This window comes from Manacus vitellinus, unplaced genomic scaffold (genome assembly GCF_001715985.3).
Source record: "Manacus vitellinus isolate BGI_N305 unplaced genomic scaffold, ASM171598v3 scaffold_7_pilon, whole genome shotgun sequence".
Lineage (NCBI taxonomy): Eukaryota > Metazoa > Chordata > Aves > Passeriformes > Pipridae > Manacus > Manacus vitellinus.
The window spans coordinates 30,282,079-30,299,264 of record NW_021940813.1 but is presented as its reverse complement, the minus strand read 5'-3'; the positions used below and the strand labels follow the sequence as shown (position 1 = coordinate 30,299,264).

General features: G+C 40.5%; 1 protein-coding gene across 1 annotated transcript; it reads right to left on the bottom strand.

The window, feature by feature from the left end:
- Positions 1–261: 261 nt before the first annotated feature.
- On the bottom strand, positions 262–16,986 carry RP2 (RP2 activator of ARL3 GTPase). The gene is made up of 5 exons (XM_029964777.1): positions 16,522–16,986; positions 6,853–7,518; positions 5,128–5,242; positions 3,897–3,982; positions 262–2,830 (listed from the first exon to the last, which is right to left on the bottom strand). The coding sequence occupies exons 1-5, from the start codon at positions 16,984–16,986 to the stop codon at positions 2,747–2,749; spliced, it is 1,416 nt and encodes a 471-aa protein (XP_029820637.1). The 3' UTR covers positions 262–2,746.
- Between the last annotated feature and the right edge of the window lie 200 nt (positions 16,987–17,186).

The following is a 17,186-nucleotide window of genomic DNA, read 5'->3' as shown; positions in this document are numbered from 1 at the left end:
ATATATGAATACCTTCTATATTTTCTTAGGAAAACTGAAGTGTGCAGTTAATCATGTCCTCAGTGACTAAGGAAAAATCCTTGCTGTCAAAAAAATCACCTTTTCTGAAGGATGGCTGACTACAGAGTTCATGTTTATTTTCAATAAGCTGTAAGTATCTAATTAAAGTCCCCGCTGAAATACGGAAATCAGTTTTTATACTTAATATAATTACATTATGTTTTACACTATAATTTTAAAAAAATCTTCCACAATCCAGAGTTTAGATATTTCCCATGTTTATTATGAATCACATTCACAGTGCAATACAAATTACATAAAAAGCTATACAAATGACAAGTACAAAGACTACATGAAATGTACAAAGACTACATGAAACACGTACCATTCTGTAATGCATATAATACCTGACTCTTAGGATAAAAGTTCTTGACACCTGTTAGCAAAAAATGGAAGTCAAAAGACAAATAATTGGATTGAGAAACTCCTTCATTATTTAGGTTTTTTTTATTAACAATTCTTTATGTTTGTAAGCAGACTATCAATATTAAAAAAAAAGCAACACTGTGCTCTTTCCTAGCATATAGACAAGTTTTTCCACTGTTGCAAGCCTAGATTAATTTTCAATTAATCATCCTGTCCTTCAGTAAAAATAGTCACAAAAATCCATTTAGCACTTTGTTTCCAGAGCAATGATGATATAAAAAGTAAACTATAAACATAATCACGTGTCAAGGTATAACTTTGGAAATATTATATGTAAAAGTTTAGAAACTAGAACAGTCCAATATCTGCACTGCTTAGATAAATTATACAATGACAGCTCTTTAGTGCAAAATTTTAATGCACTGTCCATACCAAAATAATACATTTACTGTATGTGTCTAGATTAATTCTTGCAAATGTTGACTGATGAGTTGTGCTAGTACTTTAGAGATCAATCTAAAATTTCTAGCTCTTTTCGCAGCCTCTCCTCAGACATATAATAAAAATAAATTAATCCTGGCTGGCTAAGTGTAAATAAGTGGCAATTTCTACTACCAGCTGGATTCTGGTAGTGGCTTGATTTTATTTCATTTTGTCAAATAAAAACATTTCAGAGAAGTAGCATTTTTCTTACCTTGGTTTAGTTTAGTTTATTCAGGAGATATTCTTCCTTATTTAATCAATGCATAACTGTAACAAGAAGTCCTAAGGACATATTTTCTAGTTTAATAGCAAGCATTTGCCTAGTAGCAACAAAATGATAGTTCAGAACCTCTCTTTGGCATTACAGTATTATGAATTCCAGAAGAACAGATTCTTTCATGTGCCAATTCCAAAAAATTAGACGTGTTTTTAGCCACCCACTGTGGAGCTCGAGAGCTGTGAAAATGTTGAGTCAAGAATCATTTTCAGTTAAGATGTGCAAGATCTTCCCTTTTGACAGATGACCGTAATGAGGAAATGGTTTAGCACCTCAACACAGTCCAAATCCATTCACTGAATTGTAAAAGCTATGCAAACTGGCAAGCCACTGTTTTGATTATGAAATTTGGTTTTGTGTGTCTGCATGCACACTCTGTTCAAGTATTACAGAGGGCTTGTAAACCAGGACATAAGCTTTAAGTTCATGTAGAAAAATCCATAAGGATGTAATATGCAAAAATAAATCAATCACGTATTTAATATCCATATAGATTTGCATTCTCATATGCACTGTTTAGCAATAAGCATTCTTATTCAAATGCATCTCAAAAAAATGCTAGTAGCACTTCTTCGGTCTGTTTTAAGAATTAACACAAAATAAACCCTACAGCAGTGTGTAGCACTTTACAGCCAATTTTTAGTACTGCTGAATATAAAAGCCTTCTCCTGGGGTATAGCAAAGAAAAGGGGTTTTTAAATGCCATCAGAGCTCTTCTCTGACTACTGATTACTGGGTGTCCCTTCTATCAAGCAACAATGGTGCCAGAGACTTATTGCTCTGAGTCCAAGGGAACCTCATGTATATCTCATATGTGACTTGGGAATGCCAGAGGCAGCTGTATCACCAGAAAACCTGAGTGGACCTTAGAATAGCTTCAGCAGAGCACTCATGCTCAGAATTCACCTCAAAGCAGAAAAGCCAGGCAAGTGCTCACTTACCAGAATGCTTTTGACAAGGCTCGGCATAAATGCTGCTGCAAACAACTTTATTCAAAAAATATGCTGAAGCAGAGTAAGCCAAAGTCAAAAACCATTTTTGAAAGTGTGTTATAAGGACAATTCATTTCAGATTAAGCTTTCAGAAAAAGTCAATGACTACAGCTTCCTTCCTGGACCCCCAGTGAAGACAAATTTGCATGTGGATAAGTTTTGAGCATCAAGTTTCACATAAATGCACTTTCTAAACAATGTGTCTGAGTTCAAGGTAACAATTACTACTGTATCAAACTTTGATCAGCATTGCACTTTTAAATACTTGTAACCATTAGATGTTGTCAAGAAACATTCAAGTGTCGATAGATGTTTAGAAATCACTGTAAAAAAGTTAGTAGAAAAGCTCAATTGTTTTTGGAGTTGAAACATAAGTTTCAAACACAATGCACATGGAGGGCTATGCCATTTACTCCAGCTCAGGTAATATGGTATTAAACCCACCAGTAGCTTTATAAAAAGGATATACGAGAAATACAAAACCAAATGACAAAACTACTTCAATATTCAAGCCAAGTGACATCCAAGTGCCAAGACAAACCATACATGGACACCTTCATGCTAAACTTCACATTCCCATCTGCATGTCAGCAAAGTTGTAGAAATTGTCTACATCTTGAGACGCTGATGCCTTGCTTTCCGATACAAAAACCTGTTTTGTTAAACAAGAAAATAGTTATGCATCACTAAAAGCAGTCGTTGCTCATTTGGAATCAGTAATGCTAATTTTTAGTTTTGCATTTCATGAGGGGCACAACTCTGTTGGTTTCCACTGTATGACAGAACAGTCCTAGAATTCTCTCAGCCCTGAGGTTTGTTACCATCACCTCTTCCTAGCAGACATGCTAGCTGCATTAACCCTTGCCTTCTACTGATTAGAAGTCTGAGGCTTGATTATTCAGGGGTCACAGCTTCAGCTAGTGTCCATTTAGATGTATTTTGATTGGTAAAGTCAATTCTGTCCAGGAGAAGGGGGTTAAAATAAATACACGAAATCCTTAGACTACCACTTTCCTTTAACAGAAAGGCAGAGTTCGTAAGAAAGACTTCCTTGTGCTATATTCCTCTCAAAAAAACTTAGTTGCTTCTTCAGCAGATGACTATTTTTTAAAAATAACTCCAATTACATTTGCATTTTTCAAAATTTATCAATGCATGTGAAGTCCAAGCTCCAGGAGAGTCACCTTTGAAAGCTTTCAGCAGATCAACTATAATTGTCTTAGGCAATACCCAAACAGTTCAGTGTAAAAGATAGCATTGTAGCTGTTTATCATGCAAGCAATAGCCTCAGTCAAAAATTTAAATGAGATGACTTACTACAAGAAGACTGTTTTTCAGAAACTGGGCAGTCTAGTTCCAAGTAAGTCTTTGAAAGGAACCAAAAGACAGCAAGGAGCTGTATGGACACTTTGTCTAAAAGACATTCTAGTGTTCTCTGAACAGCTGCCTGAAAGCAAAGGGTTTGTCACTTTAAGTGGAAATTGTCTATTCTTCAATGGATATGGGGAGTTAAAACTTGCTTTCCTAGGATTGACAAGATTTTCTTGCCACTAACAAATAACAAAAAACCAAAACAACAACAACGACCAAAGGGCATTCAGATTTTACTACTCATGAACCTAAAAAGATTTTTTAGTATGTCAACACTACATCTTGACCATGAAGTAGCTCAGACATTCTGTAATATTTTCTGTCGATAAAGCAATACGTCAGCTTACCTTGGTCCCACTAAAAACTTCATTTATAGTGCTTTGACATCCTTCCACAGCACCATCTCCATTGAACTCCAAAGCAACCACTGGACCTAGAAAATAGTTTCATCTAAAATCAATACTACTTTTAAGCCTGGCATCGAAACAGCAGATTTCTCAATCCATAGGGAATTGTGAAGCTCACAAGAAGCATTTTATAATTTTTGCTCAAGCAGCCCCATAATGCTGGATAAAGAATTGAAAACACTTAAAACATGTTAAAAAAAAAGCACAGTGTTATCTGAGAAAAAAGTATCAGCTATTCCATGCTCATTTTTTGCAGAGATTTTGGCAGGATTCCAGTTTTACTTTTTGAAAGACAGCAATAGCGCAAAAACACTAAGGAGAGCTGGGCATCGTGGAAGTGAGTCAGACTATACTGCTCAAATAGTGAGCCATTTCACAGACATCTGGAGTAGGACTGAGTCATTCAGGCATTATTGCCTCGGTCCCAAGATAGCAAATTGCCTGATTTTTAGACTTCTTCTCACCCACTATTTGCACATCCCCTTTCTCTGGTTTCATTCTGAACATGGTATTTCTTCCCACATGGCTGCAAAATAGACCATAAACTAGACTTTCATCTTTTGTCCTATTCTTGCAATGAATATCACAGACTCCTTGTCTCACCATGAAAAAACCTGCAAGCTGCTGCCAAGTTTGGGAGTGAATATTGATCTTTAACATATAACAGATAACAAGATGTCAGTACTTCTGCAAGAAGAGACAAAACCCAATTGCAGTTAAATCAATAGAAAGGCTTTTGAAATACTCTGACAGTACACCAGTTATAAACAGGAATTTAATGCTTGTCTGCTCTATGCACATCTATACTGGTTCACTTAAATATTTATACAGAAACTCTGAACATCTCTGTAGCTGAGCAGGAATGATAAGTTAAAAACAGTCTAAGAGTATGAGTTTCTTTTGACCACTCCAGGCAGACCTGCATTGCCAGTGCTCCAGAGCTATGTGGTGGGACCACTAGAGGGGGAGCAGAGCCACAAAATACACGGTTCTGATGCCTTCAGGAGTTTTTGCTGGTTTAGGGCCTCACTGAGGCTTCCAGAACTCATCTCAACAGGTTTTACAGTATGCCTTTGAAACACAAATTTCTCCTTCACTTCTCTTTCATCTCCAGAACTCTCTGGTGACAGATTCCTATATCAAGAGGAGAAAGAAAACAACACAAACTCACCTTTTTCAAGCAGTGGAATGAATTCTGATGCATGCTGCTGGAAAACTCTGTGCGCATCCTCTGCCTTCATTAAGACCTCTTTAGTTTGTACCAGTTGAAAGCCTTTACCAGTCATCTGTTACCAGAGAAAGAATTCATGTTAAAAATGCTTCTAAGGCAGAGAGTTCAGCTTGATTATCCAGATTACACTGGAATATACTCAGTTTTCCCATACACATTAAACCACAGAGCAAAGGGACCCTTTCTGTTCTTTTCAAAGACCATTTTCTTTTTCTACATTTCTGTTTATTTTCATTCCATTCATCCAGATTTTCTCCTCTACCCTAGTGCACCTAAAGGAATAAATGTGAATGGTTTTGTTTTATATTATGGCTCAGGTTTGTGTGTTTTTCCCCACAATCCCTCAGAAGCTGAAACTAATGGGAGTTAAAAGCATTCAGCATCTGGAATCAAGCAGTTAGTTCTCATTAGTCTGCAATAGTTCAGTCAAGCATTAGCTCAACCTCTCATCTATCCATTGTTGAAGCTTTCCATCTTGGAAAAATAGTTACAAATTTCTGAAAACACATGCACACATCACACACTCCACATACCTTTTTACTCTAAATCTAGTATGAAACTAAAAGCATGTGGAAGAGCAGCAAATACATTCGTACTTCCAAAGCATCCATTAATCTACAGAGCAGTAAGATTTCCACAGAATCTCACTAACTAGTCTTTTAGCATCTTCTTAACTTTAATACCTATAGAACTACTAACACGGGAGAACACATCTATTATCCTCTTTACTGTAGCTATTCCTTCTCTAGAAAAAAAAAACCACCATAAGTATCATTATCTCCCTTCATTCAAGAAGTTGTTAGTAACTCAGTTCCACAAAAGTCCAACTGGGCAAAGGGGAGGCAAGGAAACACCCTGCAGCTAAAAACCCAAGGGAAAGAGCTCCACCAGTTGTTTAGTGGATCATACAACACTGTGATCAGCAGCTTTTGCAGATACCTCTCTCAGATGCTGTAGCCCATGGTTACTTGGCTACATGGCTACCCTGACACTTCAGGGTGCTAAAAGCAGCCAGCCACACTCAAATTTTAGCCCCAGGAAAGTACAAACTCAGCCGAACTTGGAAGCTGCTGCCTCACACAGAAAGGGAAAAAAAAAAAAAAGACCACACCAGCTATTTAAGTAATCTAAGACAGCTGACTAGCCATGACAAACACTCATGGTCTCTTTCAGAAAAAAAATTACAACATTAGATGTCACAGGAGATACATTTTAACACGTTATTTTTTCAGAGTCTCTCTTAGCACAGAAAAACTTTTAGGACAGACTTTTGTCAGCTGTGACTTTGTAAGGCAGTAAGCTAACAAGTTAATCAGCTACATCCCTTTCACAAGCACTGTTAACCACTTACTGATTTGACCAAGTTCATCAAACCAACTACACATTTTCTTCAGAACATTGCTTTGCCGTACCACGATGGAAAAATATACTGGAAGTATTAGAGGATAGAGGTGCCACTCACAGGATGTCAGCTGTAAAGCAACTGACTGATCAAATGAGATTCAGTCTCTTATCTTGCTTTAAGGTTTTAAACAGTGCAGTTGATCAGTATGGTCAGTAAACAAACAGAGCCTGTGTGTTTCCCCTTCAGGGAGCATTAAAGGCTGTCCAGAGGAAAGTTTAATGAAGAATTCAAAAAGCTGAATGAAGACAAAGGTTGCTTACCTCATCAATTAACTTCCTGGCGTTTGCAGTTGTGTAGTCACCAGCAAAAAACACAGCCAAACATGATTCATCACTGCTTTTCTGTCTCCGCCCTCGAGTTATTGGTACTATGCTCTTCGTAGCATCAGTAGAAATTCTGACAGCTTTCAGCTCCTCAGAGCTGGGCAGAGGAACATAATCTTGGACTACAGCGGTTTCAGGCAAAAGGCCCCAATTGTTTTCTCCTGACACAGGGGTAAAGTCATGGATGTTGCTCCATGTGTTATTGAAGATACTCAGACCAGCATCTTTAAATTGTAAAGCCAGCTCAGGATAATAGTACTGGAAACATCCAAATTTCATACCCGTGGAGGACTCAATAATGGGCTGGGTGGCACAGCACAAGAATACCTCCAGCTTTCTGCAGTCCCGAGTGCGAAACTGTTGGCAGGCAACTATGCATTTACAATCTTTGCAGTCACGGAAGAACACGCTGCCTTTTATTGGTCCTAAAAAGATTTGGCAATTTACACAGTCATCAATAGTGATTGTAGCAGAATGGTCAAATATGTAGATACTACAGTTCTCACAGTCCTGAATGACAAATTGTTGCCCTGCTACTTTTCCAGGCAGTCGACCCACAGTTTCATTTTTAAGTCCGGAAAAAGTGTAATCTTTGGGGTCAATCTGAGGGAGGAAGAAAAAAAAAAAGAAGGTTAAAATCTTCACATACAGAGAATATGACAATGCTAAATGACAACTGACTTGCATTAATTGAAGTACCACTGAATTGTGCAGGACAAACTCCAGAAGACTCTTCAAAGAGTGATGAAAGATCAGAAGCAGCTCTTTTAGCTAAACTACTGGAATACACTGTACTGAGGAACAACAAAGAATGGAAACTATACTTCTGAGATTCGCCAGGGAAAAAAACAAAACAAAGCAATTAAATAATTTTGTCCTTTCTTTATTAAAGGGGGGGTGAGCTAGCTTTTTCTATGGACTCTGAACTGTTTCAAGAAGGACGATGATTCTAGGTTTTAGAGTAGTAACTGTAATAAATAAATTGTCCAACATACAGATTCATAAAGCTGGGGATACACAGTATTTCCGTTTTGAGTAGCTTTCTTGATCATATTTAACAACACCTCAACATGTTGCAAGGAAACATGGAAACATTGTTGCTGTCAAGCAGTATCTCCTCTATTATGTTTGCAAACTACAGAGTGTTTGCTTATCTAAAGCACAGCATTTTCCTGTGCTAACAATGAAAAGATTTTTGTGCTAACAAATACGAGATTGTTTTAGCTATGTCCAAGAAGTAAAAATTGGCAGTGGTGGTGCAGGGGGAATGTTTACAGACCTCTCCTCCTCCACACTGCAGCATCTGCCGTGCTAGAGCGGAACACTTGAGAGAGGCTGTGGCTGTCCCTGGGACACTCTGTTGGGGAGCAGTGACTCAAGAGCCACACAGCACTCAGGATTGTGTGTGATACAGGTGGAAAGCATGAATAATACAGCCCATATTGTAACACTGAAGGAATCTGAGCTGGCTCACTTCTAGTTACACATTAAGTCTCCAGACAATTACAATTCCTGGAGCAAATTCTACTCTGCCCTCTTGTGAAAGCTTATTAAAATAGCACTTGGAAGTATACAAGTACCTGAACGAGCCTGACACAAGACCATAAACATGCTATTTGAATATCAGCCTGACGGCCCTAAAGTTTGCTGCACCATAGTCGGTTATCATGCATTACAACAATTTCTGTGAAAGAAACTCCTCCTCCCCAGCATGTCAAACATTCAGACAATACTTAGAGACCAGCAAAAGGCATAAACCAGGATGGGCTAGTGCCAGACATTCACTAAACCAGCTCAGCCTACGTAGCTTTTGGTCAGAGCAGCTAAAGGAAGCTAGAAGTGTCTACCACCTGATAAAATGTACTTCCTTGTACACAACACATCTGACATCCAGACAGGAAAGGAGGTTTTCAGCTGATCAATCTTCCAAATAAAATGGAAGTTGAGACAATGGAGATAGCTTCCTAGAATTCTCTCCTCACTAGTACACATCTAGGAAAGTTAGTTGGAAGAGTTACAAATAAAATTGGGAGACACAACATGGAGACTCAGTCATACTGTATGCTTAGGATTCAAACTCTCCAAGGTCTTTAGCCTCATGTAATGTTACATATTTGATCCACATACAAGATATTTACATTCATATTCTCTCATACCTGAGAATACAAGTATCAAAATTGGTTTTGGATACCTTCTTCCCAGGCAACTCCTAGAACATTTATGTACGTCTGTGTATGTCTGTATGCTGGAGATTTTTTTAAATTACCCTTGGAGACAGGCTTACTGCCTTCAAAACAAGGCACAGAGGAACAGTTCCTTCTCTTCAGAAGGAGAAGTTCAGTGTTTCCAGAACTTACAGCTTTTTTTGAAATTTGGAACCTAAGCATGTCCTTCTAAATTGCTCTGCTCCACAGAGCCTCTGAAGCAGCACCAGCTCATCCTATACAGCCGTGTAGGAATAGATACATTTCCAGAAGAATTTGTAACAGAAAGATAGGACTCGGTTTTTGCTAGGAAGGCTTTCTGCCTAAATGGTAACTCTTTCTCAAAGGCAGTTTCAATTCTTCCCCCACCCCGTATAGCAAGACAAGTTCTCAACCTTGCTCTCTGGTATGTGAGAAGAGAGAGATAGCCCTAACAGAGATACACCGAGGCCTTGGGAACGTTGGGGAGAAAGAGAGAGAATAAAAAGGCCCCTGAGGGGGTGGGAACTTGCCTTTTGCCCCTGGGGCCCGATGCATGCAGCATCACAAAAAAAAAGTGGTCCTTGCATCTGAAATAAACCTTTTTTTAATCCTTCCACTGCCTTGGCACTCTTGGGAAGAATACTTACATATGTTTACCTTCCACTGGTTTTTGCAGATATGTGTGAAACTTCACCTTCACTTTGCATTTTTATTTAGGTCTAGGCGAAAAACACTGGTCAGTCAACAAACTCACAGCTTACAGACAGTTTCAAATGAGAGTTTTTGAGAAAGAAAGTTAAAGATAAAAATTCAGTTTATCATCAGATTCAGGAGCTTCATTTTATTACCCTGACATGAATTAAGAGTTCTGCCCTGACATAACTTGAATGATAGGTGAAACCTGATGAAATAGATTTAACACTCTCCCCCCTCACTGGGTTCTTGCCCCTGAGATGAGGGGGTAACCCAGTAGACTGTAGCAGATATGAATATATTACTTCTCCTGGGTAAAAGAAATATGCCAGAGAAAGAGGCATGAAGGCAGAACTATGATTCTGAGGATGCATCCAAGAGTTGTTAACATGTTCATAGAATTCTAAAATTGTTTAGATTGGAAAAGACCTCTGAGTCCATCAAACCCAACCATTAGCCTACCACTGCTGAGTCCATCACTAAACAAATCCACATCTACACATACCTCCAGGGATGGCGACTCTACCACTTCCCCAGGATGTCTGTTCCAGAGCTTGACAATTCTTTCTATGAAGAAATTTTTCCCAGTGTTCAATCTAAACCACCCCTGGAGCAACTTGAGACCTTTTCCTCTTGTCCTATCACTTGCTACTTGGAAGAAGAGACTGACTCCCACCTGGCTACAACCTCCTTTCAGGTAGTTGTAGAGAGCGATAAGGTCCCCCCTGAGCCTCCTTTTCTCCAGCCTGAACAACATCAGCTCCTTTGGCTGATCCTCATCAGACTTGTGCTCCAGACCATTTACCAGCTCTGTTGTCCTTCTCTGGACACGCTCCAGCACCTCAGTGTCTTTCTTGAAGTGAGGGGCCCAGAACTGGACACAGGATTCAAGATGCGGCCTCACCAGTGCCAAGTACAGCTCATGGCCTAGTCCAGCTGGCCAAACCATTTTTGATACAAGTCAGGATGCCACTGACCTTCTTAGTTCATGCTCACCATCTCTAAAGTCTTCAGGTATCATCGACAGGTTAATATTAAATCACTGCAACCACCTTCTTTATCCTGATGGTCAGCCCTATATGCTTCTTAAGCTTTATCTTAGCAACATAGCAAAAAAAACCCACAAAAAACAAACAAACAAACAAAAAACAACAAAAAACAACAACAAACCAAACAAAACCCACAAACAAACAAACAAACAAACAAAAAACACCACCATAAAAAGGTAACATCTGCAGTCTCATGTAACCATAACCAGGGCTATGTTCATTTCTCTACCCATTCATCTGGTGCATCATTGGCTATAAAATCTTAAGCAGTTGGCAGGTCAGCAAAAATCAACTATTTGATAACTCATCTATTTGTCCTTTGTACTTGGATAAAGTTTCAAAAAACTCTGTCCAAATTCACCCATCTCACCCAGACAGATGCTTTACTCTCCAGCCCTTAACAGATTTTTAAATGCCTTTTTTTTCCCCCAGGCTGGTATAAGTTCAAAGGATGACAGGATTCACAGAGGCATCTTTTAATGCTTTCAGATGAATTTAAAGAGTTTTTGGAGTAGGTAAGAATCATACATTAATAGACATGCACACAGCTCAGGAGTTGAAACGTTCTAACAGAAGTGATTATGCACAGGTTCCGAAATTACTCCACAGAATAACCACATATGATGATGAAAAAGCCCCACTTACACAAATATTCTTCCCTCTCAAAACAGGTACAGAAGTCTCATTTTTGGTTATCAGCAATAACAATGGTGAGAAGTCTGTTACAAAGGACTAGAGGAAAAATTGTAAGGAGCAAGGATTTTAAGAATAAAGAAAGGAGAGAAGTGAGAGCAAACAAGAGTTTGCCATGGTTGCTTTGAAATCTAGGACACCCTGTTGCAACAAGTGCAAGGCGTATTAGGCAGCTTTCCTTCCTGCAAACACTTGCCTTGCAAGAAGGTCAGAGACTAGACGTGAAAGCTGCACATGACATATATCTCTTCAGCAACCATCATCCAGTTTACTGGCATCAAAACTAGGCAGCTGCCATTGGGAAGAAGACTTGGGAGTACTAGACCTTCAGAGTTTTTAGTGGTAACTGTGCCTGGAATCACCAAGGATCCCAACATCTTGAACTCTTTCTGGTATGAGTTCCTGTTTTAACAAGGCTTTTTCACAGGGTCCATCGGGAAAGGAGTTTCAGCCAAGAATGATACACCTCCACAAATATGAGAAGGTACTGCTGTTCTTAACAGTTTACAGTTCTTCCCTAGTTACCTGTGTCTAGGCTGATGAGCAAACAATAGTTTGTAAAGTATTTCTAAACCACTTACACTAAGGTCTTCCCTTTAAAATATAATTCTCAAAAAATTGTTCCCTATCTCTCTAAGTCACAACAGATGGCAGTTCAGTTATGAACTTACATACAGATGATAACATACAAGAGTTGGCTGCTGACCCAGTAACATTAAAAGCTGCAGCTATAGGGCAGGCACACAAACTTAAGAAGCTTTAAGTGTTATTTTTGTCAGCAGGGGAATTAACAGAAAGGAAATAAGAAAGAAAAGTGCATTCCCAGGCCTAGACACTTCTGCAAATTCATACTTGCAGAAGTATGGGTTTGGTGCCCTGAAGTAGTGAGTTGCAACATCCTCTGGAGACTGCTTGTTGAAGTTACCCTCCAGCAGATTTTAAGATTTGTGCATAACAAGACAAGGTGGAAAGAGTAGTGCAGGTTCCAGTCACTAGCATACAGTTTCTCATCTTGGAGCATCTCCTGCACACCTTGACTTTAAATTTGGCCAATATAACAGTCTGAATCCACATTTCATTCTATTCTTGGTAATCTTCCTGCTCTTCCAGACTACCCATAATAGCATAAAATGGTCATACTTTTCTGAGCAGCAAACCATTGCCAAATACTACAGACAGGACAAGAGGAAGAAGAAAGGAAGCTATTACATGCCTATACCTGACTTAACTGGAAATATTGTTAATATGAACCTGCTGACTGTTTCTCAGTTGATCAACTACGTTTTGAGAAATACTGTGGTAGTTCTTCTGGTGCACCAGGAACTGGATTTAAGGACAGAATATTTCACCACTTAGTTAGAGAAAAAAAAGTTATTTTACTCATATTCCAAAATAAAATACAAAGTGACTACCTAAACACTATCTAGACAGTTCAACATGTCCAAATCAGCTCAGACCACTCTTGAAGGATCCTCAAATGTATGGCAACTAAGAAAAAACTATCTGTGATTTATGTAGAAGGTTAAACCTCTGAGTTTTTTAAACCATTTGAATATGGTCATCACAGCACAACATAATAATGATCGCTGCATGTTTCCTATCAACTAAAGCAGTTAAGTTACAACTCAGATGACATAAAACAAAACTTCACTTGTTCCTTCTAAAAGGAAAAATCATCTGGGAAGGAAAGTCCCTCTAAGCTCTAAATGCCATTATGGTAATAATTATTCTAATCCTACTTCTTCAAACATGAGACAACTGCAAAAAAGATGATGCAGCTGTTCGTGTTTCTTCTTGTGCGGAGAAGGTCACAGCACATGAGTGTATCTGCCATCACAAGACACAAAATCCGAGTTCCTGTCTATACATACCCATATTCAGTTACTGCTGAAGTTATTGCTCTGGTCACACATGTAAACAATGTTAGTCATACAGAAGGCAGTAAGGTAGGAAAGGAAAAGGGAGACCAGGAGCAGAAACATAGTGTTATCTTCCAGGTGAAAAAACCTAGTTGAAGAAGGCTGAGACGAGCTGAGCATCACCAAGTTCCTCTCCCACATTTGGTCAGAAGGGGACTCTCATGATGGCCCAAAGACATCAACAAGACCTAACAAGTCCTCAGGATTTGATGCAGTAATAACAAACTGGAATAAACCATGCTCTACTTATTCTCATGGACTAAGAATCCTAGAGCACCAAGAAACTGAATATTCATCCTTTTCCCTTCTGTTTTCAAGATAAACTGATCCTTTGGTTCTTCTACTGCACCATAAGTAATCTTCACACAGTTCTCCAAACCTAAGGGTTAGCAAGCATTACAGCAGATTTACAATGCAATCTAAATTTGATTAATTTTTGCATACCTTAAAACTTCTGTCCTCACTTAATAAATTCATGCAGAAATCTGAAAAGGTCCCTCAAATTCATATATTTTCCTTAATTTCAGTGCAACTATCAGAATTTTATAATGTTTTCTATTTAGAGTTTTCCACCACACGGTCCATTTTTGGGGCTATTACACAAGAGTTATATGGGCCCTAGGATATCATCATATTACTCTTTGCCTAGGTCTACACTAGCAGACAGTGTCAATAGTAATTATATTTTGCCATCAGAACATAATTAAAATAGACTCAACTAGCGATGGTGTTGAGAAGTGGAAGAAGAAGAAACAGAAGCAGAAGAAATAGTTTCATTGGAGGAACCCCTCCATTTCAGAGCTTCTTCCAGCACAGCTGTCACTAGCAGTCACCTCTCTCCACATCCCTAATCAGACAAACATGCACACAAGTGTGTCTACATTTTTCTGCCTACAGTGAGAATGTCAGAATGGCATTAGTTTACAGGAAGACAGCTGGAGTGTCTGAGCAGCAAGAGGTACCCACCTGTAAGAAGATACAGAGGATAGTTTACAAGAACTACAGACAATTACCAAACCTGCTTGCAAAACTGCACTATATAACCAGAATTGCATCATTGAGTAAGAAAGCCTAAAATCAGAAACACATCCCCAACCCAAATGGTGGAAATTAACATCAAAAGACCACTTAGCACATCCGTTTTCAGAGTTGAGGTTTTCGGGCTTCAGAATACAATTCAATGGACTCGATGAACAGAAAGGAGTCTTCATGCCACAAGTTTTCCAACTGACTTCAATTTAACTTTGTGTACAAACACACATTGTAAAATAAGTAAGTATATGTGTTGCATCAGAAATGAGAAAACAACAGACAATAGGATAAGGTATCAGAGACAACACTTAAAGCTACTGCATTAAGGCTCACTTAGTCTCAGTACAAACTGGAATCAACAAGTTTAGTGTACCAAATGCTCAGTATTCCTTTACCTAAGATGAGGTGACTCTAATGCTTTCCTAGTTTAATGTATTAAGCATATACTAAAAAAGCCCAGCGAAAGATAAGGCTGCAAAGAGCAAGAGAAATGGTCTTAAACATTACATAGCCATTCTTAGGCTGTACAGTACAAAATTAAGTGCCTAATTTGATGGTTTACACAGTTCATTAGCACAGCCCAAACTCACTGATTCTTCTGGTTTCTAAGAGACTTTTATAGAAAAGGAAGAAGTTTTACACACAAAACATGACACACTTTTTTCTTCTCCAGAGAGATTGTTGATGCTGTAATAGCCTCGTCTATTAGCTTGAGCCTACTTCCAGCACATTAAAAACAGTCACCTCCTTAGCAACAAGGCTGGCTATTCTCTGAATCAAGTCTTTCTATATCCTGACTTTCCTCCTTTTAGTTTTCAAAGTTAGTGCCATAAAAGTAGACTGGGTAAATAGTCTCATACCTGTTGAGCTTTAGCTGATGAGTTTGCTCTAAAACTAAAAAATATTATTCCAAGTGCTGATTCAGTAATTTACTTTTAGACAGACTAAAATTTGTTCTGCCACTCTAAATTATGGTTTCAGTACAGCCCTCTCCCTCTGAGAATAGGCTCTATATGACAGGCTGCCATCCTCCCTTTCTCTCTCTGCATTGTAAATATCCATATCCAGTCAAACCAACAAGACCAACACAGATCACTCATCTTTATCCTCAAGGAACTGATTCCTTCAGGCCACACACATGCTCTCTAGCTCATCTCCATCTGAGCTTGTCTTAACCTACTTGGAAGACTTAAGAGACACCCTAGAGCACCTGGCCAAGTTTAAAAAACAAGCAAGCTAAACATTCAAATAAGTTCACACATTTTCTTTTTCATACCTGTAAAATATGACCTAAAGCTTTGGGGATTTTGTTTGTTAAAACCACATCAATTAAGTTTATGGCCTGCTCCAGTTTCTCCTTCCTCCACCCGAAAGCAGCTGGAGAGGAGAGGAGGAGAGGCCTAGCAGGGCTATGATGTCATGATATATTTAGGAAGAGAAAGTTGAAATGAGGCTAGGAAGAAACACATTCAATCCAGCATCTAAACACTTTCCTGCTTGAGACTTTACGATTGCCTTCAGCAGCTCAGGAAGCAGCACTGGGAAGGATTTGTCTTCATCCATCATTTTAGGGACTGATAAGCTAGTTCTACTTCCTCTAGCTTTAAAATAAAAAAAAAAAAACACACCACCAAAGGAGTGCAAACAGACAAACAGGAAGAATCAATACTGACAGTCAGGACACAACGCACGAGTTTTATGCCTCCACTGAAATGCCAGGTGTGGAGACTCCAGCTCGCCCAGGAATAAGCAGCTCCCCTGCCAGCTGCCAATAATCCCAGTTTGCTCGTGTGACGCACACACCCAGGGGACCCACACTGTATCAGAAATCCCGACGGCAGGCAGACACCCTCTCGCTACCCGTGGGGACTGTCACAGCCGAGCTTTCCGCCCACGGGGCGCTGTCCCACCGGGAGGCAGCGGCAGCCACACCAGGACACACGGCAAAACGGACCCGATCGCACCGGCGGCACGCCGCGGGATCCACGCCGCTTGCACAGTCTAGACTGCCTGGTAAATCCTTCAGTCCAATACTTTGTTGTGTTTCACATAATCCGCTGAACTCGCGGAGCCGAGCTGTACACGACCGAGAGAGACTCCCGCTGCCCACTGCTGGGTGAGCGGGGCCCAGTGCCCGCCCACAGCCCTCGCAAACCCCAGGTGGCAGCGGAGGCGCCGAGACCTAGCCACGACCCCAAGCCCCTGTCCTGCCTGCGGGCCGGCGCACCGTCCGGTACCTTGGCTCGCTAGTCCCACTGTACTGAGCGCCTTCTCCTCGCCGCCGCCGGTCGCTGCCGGCTCCGCTATGCTGCTGCTGGCTCTCCTGGCCGGCTTCCCTGCGCGGGAGAAGAATACACCCCTTGCGCTGGCCGCTAGCCGCCGCCCTGAAGGGAGCAGCTGGACGGGGAGCGTCCAGGAGATGGGAGCGCCCGCCAGCGCCGCGCCGCCCCGCCCCGCCGGCTTCCGGTTTTCCCCCGTCTCCCGTAGCGACCGCGACATTTCCCCCCGCCTTCCCCTTCCCTGTCCCCGCCCCGTCCCACTCCAGCCATCACCGCAGGCCTGGGGAGACGCCTGGACAGCGGTGCCTGACAGCGGGAGAGGCGCCGCCGGAGGCAGTACACCCCCGGGCATGAGGGGACCGGGGGGAAGCGGGAAGACGTGTTTTTCCAGTGACTGCCATCGCTCCCTCGCCCCGTCGA

Coding starts and splice junctions, on each gene's coding strand:
- RP2 (XM_029964777.1), bottom strand. CDS start 16,986: ATGTCGCGGTCGCTACGGGAGACGGGGGAAAACCGGAAGCCGGCGGGG. Junction 7,519..16,521: donor ATTATGTGAAACACAACAAA/GTATTGGACTGA, acceptor TTCCTCCCTCAG/ATTGACCCCAAAGATTACAC. Junction 3,983..5,127: donor CATTCCACTGCTTGAAAAAG/GTGAGTTTGTGT, acceptor ACTATTTTCTAG/GTCCAGTGGTTGCTTTGGAG.